The sequence below is a fragment of the Leptonychotes weddellii genome, chromosome 9 (genome assembly GCF_054177405.1).
Source record: "Leptonychotes weddellii isolate Sample4059 chromosome 9, ASM5417740v2, whole genome shotgun sequence".
NCBI lineage: Eukaryota > Metazoa > Chordata > Mammalia > Carnivora > Phocidae > Leptonychotes > Leptonychotes weddellii.
This window is the reverse complement of record NC_138377.1, coordinates 81,679,457-81,693,061: the sequence shown is the minus strand read 5'-3', so window position 1 is coordinate 81,693,061 and position 13,605 is coordinate 81,679,457. Positions and strand designations below refer to the sequence as shown.

General features: G+C 48.3%; 1 protein-coding gene and 1 long non-coding RNA gene across 3 annotated transcripts in view; one reads left to right on the top strand and one right to left on the bottom strand.

The window, feature by feature from the left end:
- The window catches only part of LOC145723511 (uncharacterized), a 113,928-nt gene extending 106,122 nt beyond the window's left edge, over positions 1-7,806 (bottom strand). Inside the window, exons 1-2 of the long non-coding RNA XR_014148626.1 lie at positions 7,461-7,806; positions 5,622-5,733 (exon numbers count right to left, since the gene is read on the bottom strand). This is a non-coding gene — a long non-coding RNA (uncharacterized LOC145723511). The remainder of the gene's footprint in view (positions 1-5,621; positions 5,734-7,460) is intronic.
- Positions 7,807-8,077: 271 nt separating this feature from the next.
- TNFAIP8L3 (TNF alpha induced protein 8 like 3) overlaps positions 8,078-13,605 on the top strand; it is a 40,673-nt gene continuing 35,145 nt past the window's right edge. The window contains exon 1 of one of the 2 annotated variants that reach the window (XM_006746933.3): positions 8,078-8,265. In XM_006746933.3, coding sequence (XP_006746996.1) covers positions 8,214-8,265 — 52 coding nt within the window. In that variant the 5' untranslated portion in view covers positions 8,078-8,213. The remainder of the gene's footprint in view (positions 8,266-13,605) is intronic. The other variant, XM_081831081.1, reaches the window with a different exon arrangement.

Genomic DNA, 13,605 nt, shown 5'->3' with positions numbered 1-13,605 from the left:
ACTGATACTGACAGCCAAAGAAGAAAGTTGTTGAAACACTGAAAACTACCATGGGATGATATGTGTTAATGGTTTGAACTAAAATAAATTTGATATTTTGGGCTAGGGAGGATTTCCCGTCTTTGCCATACTGCCTGAGATGTTAAGATGCTCACATCCACAGTCAAGAGGCCAGGGAAGTAATAGAGATAGGCCCAGGGGTCCTTCTAAGGGATGACATTAATTTATGGATTTCCTCAGAAGATGATCAAAGGTTTATGGCAACCAGGAATCAGATCCAGTGCTTGAAAGATTTCTCCCTTAGAAGTGTTGATGGCTTCAGCCAGGCAGATTGGCTTTGAACACAGAAGGGAGGAATCAATTAAAGAACAATGCTGAGGGAAGACTTGGTGGGAAAGAAAATGTTGGCTAGCAAGGAAAGAGAAATGGAAATTCTGAAAATCCACTAGAGTAAGGATAGGGGAGGGAAGAAAGAGGGGAAGGGAAGAAAGGGAGGAGAGGGAAGAGGAAGAAGTAGGGGAGGGAAGGGGAGGGGGTAGGAGAGGAGGGAGGAATGGGAAGGGAGGGAAGGAGAGGGAAAGAGGAAGGGGAGGGAAGGGAAAGAGGGGAGAGTAGGAAAAGAAGGGGAGGAGAAAGAAAGGGAGCAAGGGGAAGAGAAGAAGGGGAGGGCAGAGAAGGAAGACTTTGATGAGATGAAGAAATTAAAGAGGGGTTGGTCAAGTCCTGCTTTTGATAATTCCATTCCAGGTGGAGATGGGCCTACAACAACACTGGTATGCAGGAGGTGATAAAAGGGGAAAGATCAGTATTGAGGAGACAGATTTGGGAAAAGTCAGAAGCAGATTGAAAACCAGATGTAGTAAAGAAGAATAAACCAGCCCATAAAGGAGCATGGTACTATGATGTGTGTCCTGAACTAGGGCCGGAGACCTGGGTTCTAGTCCCCCTTCTGCCTCTAACTTTGGGCAAGTCACTCCATCTTCCTAGGCTTGTCTCTTTATATGTAAAGTGATGGGCTTAGACTAGGGGACCTTGAACATCCCCTCCCTCTTCTACAGCCCATAGACTCAGTGAAATCAGAAGACTTACATAAATGGAACCTTCCAGACTGGAACATGTATTTAGCTTTTCTAAGTAAAAAATGCTTTCAATGGAGGGAAAAAAAAGGTTCCACTCAACACTTGGCGAGCAGTATTTGTTCTATAAAATAATTAGCAAGTAAGCATTATTGAACTGGGTTGTCCCATAATTACAAGAGAATTAAAAGGAAAAAAAGAATTTAGGAGACTCAATTTTCCCTCCCATAGATCAGAAGAGTGATTAACATAAACCATGGGTGGGTGGTTAATAAAGATATAAGCAGGAGAAGAGAGCTAAGATCAGATGAATAGAGTGCTAGTGTAGGGGTCAGGAGCCTTGAGTTCCAGTCCCAACTCTGACTCTTCCAGGATCTGGACACATTCTTTCCCCTCTGTGCCCCAACTTCTAAAGGAACCTAAAGATCATGGACACCAGCCTCCCACGATGTGGTCATCCACCTGTACTCATTAAAATAGTCTTTCTGCTCTCTGTGTGTCTACACTAAGAAGGTGCAACTAGGAAGGCAGAAGCTAGTTTATATATTTTCAGAAGTAATGCAGGGAACTGGGCACAGAGGTGACTGAAGAGCTGAGAAGCCAGACAGAGGACAGCGAAGCAAGAGATGTTAGCAACAGCAGGGAGCCACTGAAGCTCAAGCCACAGTGGGTCCATCTGGTGGGAGCTGGAGGAGCCACGGAGGAGATGTGGCCACTGTCAGAGGTGCCAAGATCTAAGGGATAGACAGTGGCAGAGAATATCCCTGGCAAATGCAGACTGCAGGGGTCAGCACTTCCTCCACACAGAGCAGGGAAATGGCGAGGAATGGATCTGAGGACAAGCAGGCCAGGACTGGCACGAAATCCAAAGTATACCTTCTTACAATGTCCACCTATTGATCCTGCATCAGCCCAGAGTCCGGGTCTTCCACACATTTGAGGACATCCCTCTTGTCATGCCTTGTTTTCTTTCTTTCCCAGCATGATGTTCCAACTTCCTCACATGGAATGGTTTCCAAACCTCTCTCGTCATTCTAGTTCCTCTCCTCTGGCAACTCCCTGGTCCGTCTCCTTAAAATGTGGTGTCAGATGTTCACAAGACCCCAGGTGTCCATAATACCAGCTCATATACAGGACTATTCCCACCCTTCTCGTGGCAACATAGCTGTTATCCCACTGTTGACTCACGTTGAGTTTATGCACAGTCAAGACCACATATCTCTCCCATGTGATTCCAAGTCTTCTCTGACTTGTCCTAGCAGGATAATCTACATATTTGATAGACACAACTAAATTAATCCTCTAAATCACTGATTTAAAAAAAGTAGAATAGATCAAGGACAAAGCCCTGTGTCACTCCATTAGAGACTTCTGTTCAAATTAACTCAGAACAATGAATCAAGGCTCACTGAGTAGGGTTGTTCAACCAGCTCCAGATCCACCTAACAACAAGAGAATTAGGCAAGATTTCATCAAAGTCTTTACTTAAATAACAACTTATGGCATCTGGGGCAATCAGTTCCCTTCACTTTGCACCTGAAGCACAGAGGGTACTCAACTAATATTCACTACTTTGAAGGTGAATAAAATTATCTTGATTTATACACCTAGACACCTAGTGACCCTGTTTAAAGGAAGTTAGCATGGTCATTTTAATGAGACATGAGAATGGCTGCCGGTGATCACCATTTTCTTCTTTAAGTTTATTCCAGACTTTTGCTAGAGGGCACCAAAAATGTCACCAATCTGTTATTCCTGGCAACTATTCCTTTTGAAAACTGGGGCAATATTGCCCCATCCAGTCTTTGAGTACTCTCCTATCTTCCTGAAACTGTAAGGACTCTGTTGCTGCTTATGCATTATGGGTCTTAACTGTCTTTCCCTCGGTGGGAATAATTTTTGACCCTTCCCATGCCACAGAGCTGCATAAGGGTCCAGGATGATGGGAAGGCACTGGGCATAGCTTGAAATAGTCACATAGGGTGCCCACAACGCAGCCCTGTGGATCTGAGTAAGAACAGCCCCAGTACGGCACAGTCACACCCCACAACCCCCAGGGTGAAGGCCAGAAGCGGGACTAGACACCATACGCGATCAGGGAGACTCCCAGCAGGGCCAAACCCTATGATCCCGGTCCTGCTGTTTAAAATGCTCACAAATAACCCCAGAGGAAGCTGGGTCAGAGCACAACAGAGACTGGGCCCATAGAGCTTTCTTCTTTCTCTCTCTTTCTCAATTTCCTTCTCCCTCTGAATCAGTGCCAGCTTTATGTATGTATGTATGTATGTATGTATGTATGTATTTATTTATTTATTTATACTGGAGGGTGGAGGAGGAAGAGAGAGAATCCCAAGCAGGTTCTATGCTCAGCACAGAGCCCAACATGGGGCTCGATCTCATGACCCTGAGATCATGACCTGAGCCGAAATCTAGAATTGGACGCTTAACCAACTGAGCCACCTGAATCAGTGCTTTAGAGTCACTCTAACTGCATTAGCTGCTCCAGAAGCTCTCCTATAGGCAACTCATGAGGGCAGAAGCTAAGAACATAGAACAGCTTGATGCCCAAATTGCCCAGTTGCCCACACCCTGCTTCCCACGAGGTGTCTGGACTTGGATAGGGCTGTGCAGGGGACACAATGCCCACAAAGAAAACGTGAAAGGAAATTTTCCATTTCTCTCCTCAACCTAGAGGAATCCCCTCTGGGCTCAATCAATGCTTAATAAATGCAAAAATGAACGCAGATAACTCACCCCCTGCTGGGAGGGTATCATGCCCATGACAATTCTTGATAATCTTGAAATCTTGAGATATATACAGCAATTATTTTAGTAGCTACAATCTTCTGTCTCTCTCCCCCCTCAAAAACAAATGAAGCTGCTGAAGGATCACAGACATTGATTAAAGATGTATGCAGAGATTTAGACATGAAGATGTTTACTAACACTGTCAGTTATACCAGAAAACTGGAAACAACCTCAATGCCCAATAATGTTCAACTACATTATGGTACACCCATACAGTAGAATACTGTGCAGCTACTAAACATCATGTCAAAAAGCAGATGAAATAACATACTATTAAAAGGAAGAAGCAAGTTAAAAAAGCAGAATGCAACACACACAAAGAGGAAAGTTTTTCAAAAGATGTGTTTACACTTATTGTAACTAGTGCAATTATGAACAGATTTTTAATTTTTCTACAGTGATACTTTTGAAATAAGGGATGGAGGACAATGAAAACTTATTTTTGCTAGCCAGAAAGAGAGAGGAAACGTCCCCTCTTTCAAGGCTGTCTTCAGGCACCTTGCTCTGCCAGATGGATATGAAGCCAGTTCTGACCCCACTGTCCAGCTTGCCTAGAGCCCCATGAAGGCTGCCTTGCTCTGGGCAGAACTTCCTTGTTGCCAGAATCCACCTCGAGACAAGTTATTTAAAATGGGGCTGTCCTGGCCAACCTCTCATCTCAAAATACCAAGGGCTACTTCAGCCTAGAAAAAAATGGCAGTGCCAGAGCCCTGTGGGGTTTTGAAGCAGAGTAGCAGCCCTAGCGTGTGAGAGGAACCTCCTTCCCCTCTCCAGGCTGCTTGCCCAAAGGTTTACAGACAGCTCCCTTTCCATCCCACAAGAGGAGACAGGCAGATGAGTCATAGCACTGGCTTAGATTAAAGGAGTATTATTGTGTTCGCAGAAATGGATCTGTTTTATTATCCGTTTCTTGACACCTTACATATAGATAGGCTTTTCCTACCAGACGAGTAAGTTCCTTAAAATCCAACGACTTCCTTAGCTAAAGCTAAGGAATGACCAATGAGACTTAGAAACTCGTGTGTCTGAAAAGCAGCCAGGCTGAAAAGATGTAGTGGAAACACTGAGGAAAGTGGTTTATAACCCTCAGACTCTAGATTCAATTCAATTCTAGTGATGCCATTCTTCTAAAAATACACAGAGGAACTACGGAAATCCTTTCCTCTTTTCTAAGAGCGTTTCCTTTCCTTCTTTTTCTTTTTAAAGAAATATAGTAGGATTGGTTTGTAAAGGAGATTCACCACCTCAGATTTCACTGTTTTCGTGGGGGTGATGGTTGAGATACTATTTTAAGGACTTCCTTCTCTTATACAGATTTTTCCACACTGGGAGGACAGATAAGGTATGTTCCACTAACGTTCTTCATTAAACACACATGCACGCCAGCAGTCATTTCCCTTTGTCTTGCTATCCCATGACAACAGATTGCATATCATAGGAAACTGGAATGGAGACCTTATTTGGTTTGGATCTCTCTTCTCCATTGTTTAATTCCACATTCAATTTTTCATTCTAGGTCTGCCTCTTTTTTTTTTTTTTTGCAGAAATATACTATGACTGAATATAGGAACAAACAAATGAATAGGTGTTGTTTTCTGGACTCACATTATACACTTTTCAGAAGCACTTTGACAGCATCCCCCGCCCCCAGCATTTTATCTCTGGGCTGAATGTATTAGCTATTCAGTAAAGATCCAATGACTTGATGGGCGTATATGTATCATGTGCGCTCCATACCTTGTTTATTGTTAACCAAGTTCCAGTAGTGAGCTTCCCTATTTCCTTTATAGGTGTGATGTACAGATACCTCCGTGGGATTCTGTCTCTCTCACCCTTCAACCTAGACCACCTGTCCATTAAAACAAACAAATAAACAAACAATCATTAAAAAGCTTCTACCAAGTTCTGGGAAAGGAGGTGTAAGGGAACAGGGAAAGTTTCACGTTTCCTGTTGTTGAATCTAGGCTTGGCTTTCAAAGGAAGCTGGATGTCTTTTCAATCTAATATACTCTGTTCTCTGATGCTACCATCCTTGATTTTCCTTAAGAATGCAAAGCTATGGGGCACCTGGATGGCTCAGTCAGTTAGGCATCCGACTCTTGATTTCAGCTCAGGTCACCATCTCAGGGTCCTGAGCTCCAGCCTTGCCTGGAGCTCTGCACTCAAAACAGGGCCTGCTTGGGATTCTCTCTCCCTCAGCCCCTCCCCCCACTGGCAAGCACTCTAAATAAATAAATAAATAAATAAATAAATAAATAAATAAATAAATTTTTTAAATCTCAAAAAAAAAGCAAAAACTATGGTGGCAAACTTTTTAAAGGATGCCAGCTATTTATTTTTTGAGTATCAACTTTTATACAAATGTTGCCATTACTTTTTTTCTTTTCATTTAAAAATGTGATTTTAAAATATTTTTTCTAAATGGGACCCATTAGATCTGAGAAGTAATGTTCTTCCCACTTATCAGACATTAACTGTGTGTCAGGCATTGAGGAATAGCTTTCCACACTCATTATTTCATTTACTCCCTCACAACCACCCTATGAAGGAGATGCCAACACATGAGGAAACTGAGAGAGGTTAAGCCATTTGCCCAAGATCACACATCTAGTATGGGACTCTTTTGACTGTTTCACAGAAACCCATCCAACTTTTGTCAACTAAAGCCCATGAGTTTGGCCATCTAGAAAATGTTTTCTGAGGACGCAAAGTAGAAATATATTTGTACTCTGTGAAACCCATACCTTCACTGAAGGAGGCGGCCCTCAGGTAGCCAAGAGGCCAAACTGACTTGTGACACTATACCCTAACAGTTAGGAGCAGGTGTGGACATCAGGTAAGCCTGATTTCAAGTCCCAGCTCACCCACTTACTGGACGCGCGACCACAAGAAAATTATTTGTTCTCCCTGAAATCTGGCTTCCACATGTATAAAATGGGGATAGCAATATAGGTCGAATTCTATGAAATTGCCAACTTCCAGCTATTTTTGAACTCCAAAAAAGCATCTGCACGTAGTTCAACCCAAACTCTTCACTGGGTCACTGTACAGATTAAACAAGTGCACACAGGAAACAATTAAATGGCGCTTTTTAGTGGACTTTCTCCTCCTGACTTCATTTTGCTCACGTCAATAAAGTTAGTTTGCTTTTTCTGTGGCACTTTATATACAGAGAAGCTGGCCTGAAGTTACGTAAGTGTTGGGAGTTGATAATTCGGGGAGACAGTAAGACTGCATGGATCCTTGACAATTAACCCACAATCTCCTGATCTCCTGAGGCCTTACTGCTCCTGCTCAGGGCGTTTCCCCCCTTCGTTTTGTCTCTTAATTACTGAGTAAATTCACAAATACCTCTTTTTAGAAAGTAAAAAGGTAGGGGCTTTGGAGCATGTTGCACACTCCTTGTTAAGACGAGGTTGAAAATTCCATTCTTGGCCCGAGTCGGTGGGCGCGAAGTGGCGCGGGCGCGGCGGGCAAGGCGTGTCCTCTGCGCGCGACGGCTCCCTGCTCGGCACCGCCCGCCCGCCCTCCCCGCCCCGCCCACGCGGGGAAGAAGCGCCGCCGGAGCGAGCGTACCTGCCGAGTGCTGTTCACTTCCTCGCCAGGTGTCAGGCCCTGCGCTCGGCTCCTCACGTGCATTCTTATTTCCTCCCCCACAACATTCCCGGTACAAGGCAACTGTCATTTCCCCATCTGCCAAGTGAGGAAACACCTCAGGGAGAGTGAGTCTCTCGTCCCAGGTCCCCGCGCGGTGGACTCGGACTCCAACCCGGGCAGCCCCGGGACTCCCACACGGAACCTCTCTTTTGCCTTTTTGGGTAGAGGCGCTTTTTCGCCTCAAAATCCTCCCAACTTGGCCATCCGCAAGAGACCGCGCTCGGCCTCGCCGACTGGCAGGACCTCGCCGTGCGCCTCAACTCCAGGGCGCCGGGCGCGGGGCGCGGGGCGCGGGTAGGAGGAGCGGCACCGCCCCCGGGGTATTTAAGCCCCGTCTGGAGCCCACGGGGCCGGACGCTCCCGCTCCTCCCAGCTCGCACGTCCCCCTCCCCCTCCCCGCTCTCTCCCTGCGCGCCCCCACCCTCCGCCCCGCGCTCGCCTGGCGCGCAGGCATCGGCCGGCAGGGCGCGGGGAGCGGGGCGCGGACGGCGCTCGCCTCTGCGGAGCCGCCCCCCGGCCGCCGCCGCCGCGCATTGCCCAGCCCGTGCCGCCAGGGCTGTCGCCGCCGGCTGCCCGCTCCGAGTACGCCGCGGCAGCGGGAGCCGGGACGCCGGCCCTGAGCGCCCCGCAGACGGGCGGGCGGCTGTGGACGTCCGTCCAGCAGTCCGCAGCATGGATTCGGAATCCGGCGAGCAGAGTGAGGGCGAGCCCGTGACCGCGGCAGGTACCGAGGGGCCGCGGCAGCCCAGCCGGGAGGGCCGGGGCCGGGAGGAGGGGAGGCCGGGGCAGGAAATCGCGAGTATTTCTCGGAGCTGCCGGGCGGGAGGCCGAGCCCTTCCAGGCCAGGACCCGGGATTGCTCCGCGCTGTGAGTTTGCTGTGAGTCTTTCCACTGCACTTGGGCGCGCGGGAGGGAGAAGAGGTTCATCTGCGGGTGGCTCTCCGCGCAGCTGCATCCTGCAGCGGGCTCGGGTCGCCCGGGCTGGGTGGGGGTGGGGAAGGGTTCGGGAAATCCGCGTCCTGTAGTTTGCTGCAGCGAGGGTTGCAACACATCTGCCCTTTGAAATAACTTTCCGAGCGCCGACCCCGTCCTCGAACCCGGGCGCCAGGGACGCTGCGGAACAGGTGACCCGGTCGAAGGCGTGACAGGGGACTCCGGGAAGGAAAGGACCAGCGGGTGGACGGGCAGAGGTCAAACCACAGCTAGTGGCTGCGGTCCCCGAGGCGGTGCAGAGGGGTTCGTCCATCGCTGCCCGGTACAGGCAGAGGAGGTCCCGGCGGAGGGGTCTGAGAACACAGCCGCGGGGGCCGGGGGAAGGGGGCGCGGGAGCCGGGCTTCGCCTTTAAGAGGCGCCGCCGGTTTTTCACAATCGATAGTTATCGAAGCAATGGGTGGATGCTTACTTTGGAAAAAAAATGAATGTCCTCCCCCGCCTCTTCCTGATACTGAGCAACAGGAGGAAGCCACCCACAGCCTTGGGTCTAGTTACGGCTGGGCTCTGCCCACCTCCACAGGCTGGCTCCACCCGCCGCCCACGGGCCCACACACCGGAGACCTGATCGCCCTCCCCACCTGTCCCCGGCTCCCGGGACCCTAGGGACCCTGAAGGCTAGCCGCGGCCGGCCGGCAGACATGTGACCTGAGGGCTGGGACCCTCCTGGTACAGACCCGAGGTCCTAGACTAGTCCCCACTCTTCCCTATGTCACACCAGCATCCTGAGAGTGGGGACCAAGTGCCAGGAGGCACTATCAGCCCAGGGGTGGGCTCAGGAACCAGGCGGGACAGCGCCAGGCACTGTGCCAAAGGCCTTACGTAGATGATTCCCCTTAATCTTCACAGCATCTAGCCAGGTGGTTATTAGTTCCATTTTACAGAAGCCCAGAGAGGCTAAGTGGCTTACCCATGTCTCACAGCAGGGAGTAGCCAGGGTCTACTTGAAGGATAGGATTCCCTATCTACTATACAGTACCCCTCAGCCTCTCGCAGGGCGGCTGTGGTCAATACCTTTTTGGGTGGGGGGGAAGAAATGAGGCTGGCCAAGAGGAAGGGTGGCATTACCAAGATGCCTGTGTTGAGGATTCCCGTTTGTGTGCAAGGGCCACCTCCTTTGTGCGGTAGGTGTGGAGATAACTAATTAACCTGAGCCCTTTGCCTACTTGTATGTTTCTGTGGCTAGGAAGCACCAAGATTTTGTTTCACAGGGGTCTTGCGGATCTCCTAACATCTTTTTAAAGTTCCAGTGGGTGTTTGTGTGTGTATCTAAGTATACCTGGAGGGGCGCCTGGGTGGCTCAGTCGTTAAGCGTCCGCCTTCTGCTCAGGTCATGATCCCAGGGTCCTAGCCCCACATTAGGCTCCCTGCTGGGGGCGGGGAGCTGCTTCTCTCTTTCCCACTCCCCCTGCTTGTGTTCCCTCTCTCACTGTCTCTCTCTCTGTCAAAAAATAAAATTTTTTAAAAAAAAGTATATCTGGAAAGCTGGGGTGTGGTTGGGGGGGGTGCTGCTGACCTTAACACTTTACTGTCTCAAAATCCCAGGAACTAACATGCTGTCCCCACCCCACCCTCAGATCTCTTATGCAGGTTGATGTTTGAAGGAGAGGAGAAGGAAGCTTAGAGAAAGAGGAGGGAGGAGAAGAAGGGGGAGGAGATACTCCAGAAGAGTTGGTGCTTGGGTGAAAGGGGAGGGAAGGAGTTCTCAAGGGTCCTGTTTCTTCTCCCCCAAGCCTGCCCAGCCCAGAGTATCCCGGATGTGTGCATGTCCATTTGTGTCAGGCCTCTGCACTGACGGCTGAGGTCAGATGGGTCCTGTGAAGAATAGGGCAGCCAACTCTGTGAGCTGTCACCATGTGTTTGCACCTTGCTGTTTTCTACAGTCATTTCTTCTTTTTTGTGTGCGCATGAATCTCCCAAGCTGAACATTTGACTATCACAAGCCATTCTTCTAAATGGCATTCCATCTCATTATTCTCAGTCTTAAACTATTTTTCTTGGCAAAGCTTCAGAACTAGATGCTAATTCATTGCCTTGCTGTAGCTGCATCCTGTCAAATGGAAACCCTTGTTGCAACTTCAGATACAGGTTAAATGACAGGTATGTTATCCTTAGGGGTTGACCTTTCTCTAAGGAATGAGGCCTTCATCTGTGGACCTGTATCTGTGCAAGCTGGATGCATTTGTAACTGGGGACAACAGAGAAGTGGGACCTCTTCGAGTATTCATCGTGTGTGTGTGTGTACCTACCTCTTAGGGAGTTGAGATGTAAGGGCTGCATCCTCCTGAGTGGCCTTCCCTTCTCGAACTTGCAAAAAAAAAAAAATAAAAAAGCCCTGCCATGACATGTACCCTATTAAGGTCAAGAGCCTGGACTCTGGAATCAGAAAGACCTAGGTTTCATTCTCTACCTGTTGGGCAAGTTACTTAACCTCTCCAAACCTGTTTCTCCCTCTGTAAAATGGGGATAGTACTAGTACCACAAGGAGGTTGTGAGGATTAAATAAAACACCACATGAAAAGTGTTCCCGGTAATCATTCAGTACATGGTAGCTGCTATGTTGTTTATCACCTGCCTGGATTATTTGTTATAAGAATACTGCTAAATAATATACCCCAGTGCTTTATAAAATGTAGATCAGTAGGCGTGTGTAACACAATTAGTATTATTGTCATTATTATCATATTAATGTAATTGCCTGAGCAGGTTTGTTTTGAATTTTCTCTTTTTCATTCTCTCATTCTCTCTGGGGTATGTGTGTGGGTGTGTGGGTGTACACGCAGGTGTGTTTGTATGTGTGTGTGTTTGTTGGTTTGGAGGAGGTTATCTTTACCTCTTCTTATCCTCCTCATCTGCCAGCTCAAGGCATGAAGATGAGGACATTCAAAACTACTACTTTCACACCCCTTTTCCTTTAGCTCTAGGTAAAGTTGTACAAAGCAGAGAACCCCTTATCCAACCCACCGGCTAACTTGGAGATAGCCACTTTCATGCCATTTCAAATAAAAGAAGAGGAGGTAACCCTTCCCAACCAGTGAACCATTTTCCTTCAGGGTAGCAGTAGGCCCAGGAAGTCCTCATCATTCCCCTTCCATTTTTACCCATCTCAGTCACCTTCCCAGTTACAAATTGGCAGAAGAGTGAGAAAGTCTCCGAGGACCACCTACTCTTTACTGTACCCCTTTCAAGAGACTTCTCCGAAGATCTCCCCAGTGCCTGCAGTGCACTCATCAAGCAATGCAGCCCTCTGCATATGAAGGTGAAGGGGGGAGATGAAATTTGTCTCGAGCTGCATTTTCTGTTTTTCCGGAAGCATAGGATGATGCTTCTATGTCATTCTGCTGCCTGAAACTCTACTCTGCCTTTCTGTCATTTTGGGTTCTTTCTATGATTAGGAAAGAGGCAGGGTTTATGGAACACTGGATTCATTCCAGAGACCCAACTTGGCAGTCTATTGTTTGGCAAACCCACCATCCATCTCAGAAATCCTAGCACTTGGTATATTAACTTGACAGTGATTAAGAGTCTTTCCTAAGAAGCAACAAGTGAGTAAACATTAGCAGTGTCAGCTTTTTCCCTTTTTGGCTTGTAAGACAAAGATAGTCTACCCAGCTGAGGGCAAACAAGCTCCTTCCACCCACAGCTAGATGGTCCAGGGCATTCAAGCTGGTGGGGCTTCACAGCTGGGCAAGTGCTACAGAAAAGCATTTCCATGCAATGGAGTCGAGATGTGGTAGAGGAGCTTCAAAACAGTAAAAGAAATGGGAAAAAAAGCAGGCCCCTAACCCTGCCTTTGCCATCTCTCCCATCGCCTAGGTCCTAAGCTTGGTTCATGGGAACAAAGTGGCAAGGTAGATTAGGGAGGTAGGATTCAAGTGGGTAGGATTCAATAGGTGGCCAAGAAGAGGAAAGGTGTTCCAGAAGTCAGACACCACTTGAGCAAAGGCACAAATAAGCAAGGGGGTTACTGGAGTGGAGGGCATATACTAGGGAGTACTGGGAAATAAAGTTACAGGAGTGGAGGGAGGGCCACATAGAAGAGGGTCTTAGTGACTGGTCCTGAGATGCCAGAGGAGCCCCTGTTGAGCTGATTGTTGTGCAGAGACAGGACTGACCGAGAGCTGGGTTTGCAGGAGCCACATCTGACAGACATGGAGTGTGGGACTGCCCAGCTTGGAGCCTCGGTGACCACGGGTGGCCACGGTATCGGAGCAAGTGGTAACGCTAAGGCGAGGCAGAAGAGGAAGGATGCAAGTGCCATTTCAGAGAAGCAGACAACAGAAGTTGCTGACAGACTGTATAAAAGCAGTGCAAGGAGAGGGAGAGTGAAAGGAGAGTGGTGTGTTGAGTTGGGGTGAGGGCAGGGAAATGCAGGAGGTGGACTCCCCCACCCAGGCTTCCCAGCCCCCCCTTCTTTCCATCAGGCACTTAGCGGTGATGTTTTGCTTGAAGGCATTTTCTCCTGTAAAAATAAACCATGTTAGGGCACTGGCTTCAGGGGACTGTGAGGTTCTGTAGCTGGTTGATTCTCATTGTTAGATTCCTCATGGAGACTGTTGAATAACCTTTGTTGACTGAAAGATTGACAGTTGATGGACTGGCCAACCTGGGACAGAGACCATCTGGGGATGAGGTATCACTTGCCTGTTAGTCACTGTCCCGTGTCTTGTTCCTGTTTGTGGACGTTTTCAGGGGCCTCTGTCTTGTCCACACAGTGTCCTGTGACTGCTTTAAGGGGTCAGGACCTTGTCTTGTGCTTTGATGTTCCTGAGATTTTATGGGCATAATAAATGAATGTGCATCGTGAGGAGCCTCGTGGGAACTCTGCACTGAAAGACCAGACAGCCAGAAACCTTTCCTATACGGTGGAACTGCCAAAGCTTTCCTTCAGTATTTTGTTTTGCTTCAGTGTTTTAAGATTTCTTTTACTGTCTGGGACCCTGTGTTGGAAAAGTATGGGGAAGGCAGAGAGGTAAGGACACTGTCCATTCTGTCTTCCAGGGCTTAAGATCAGGTGGAGAGATAGGACACATATACCGATGGCCACAGCCTTATACCAGTGCATGAAGACTC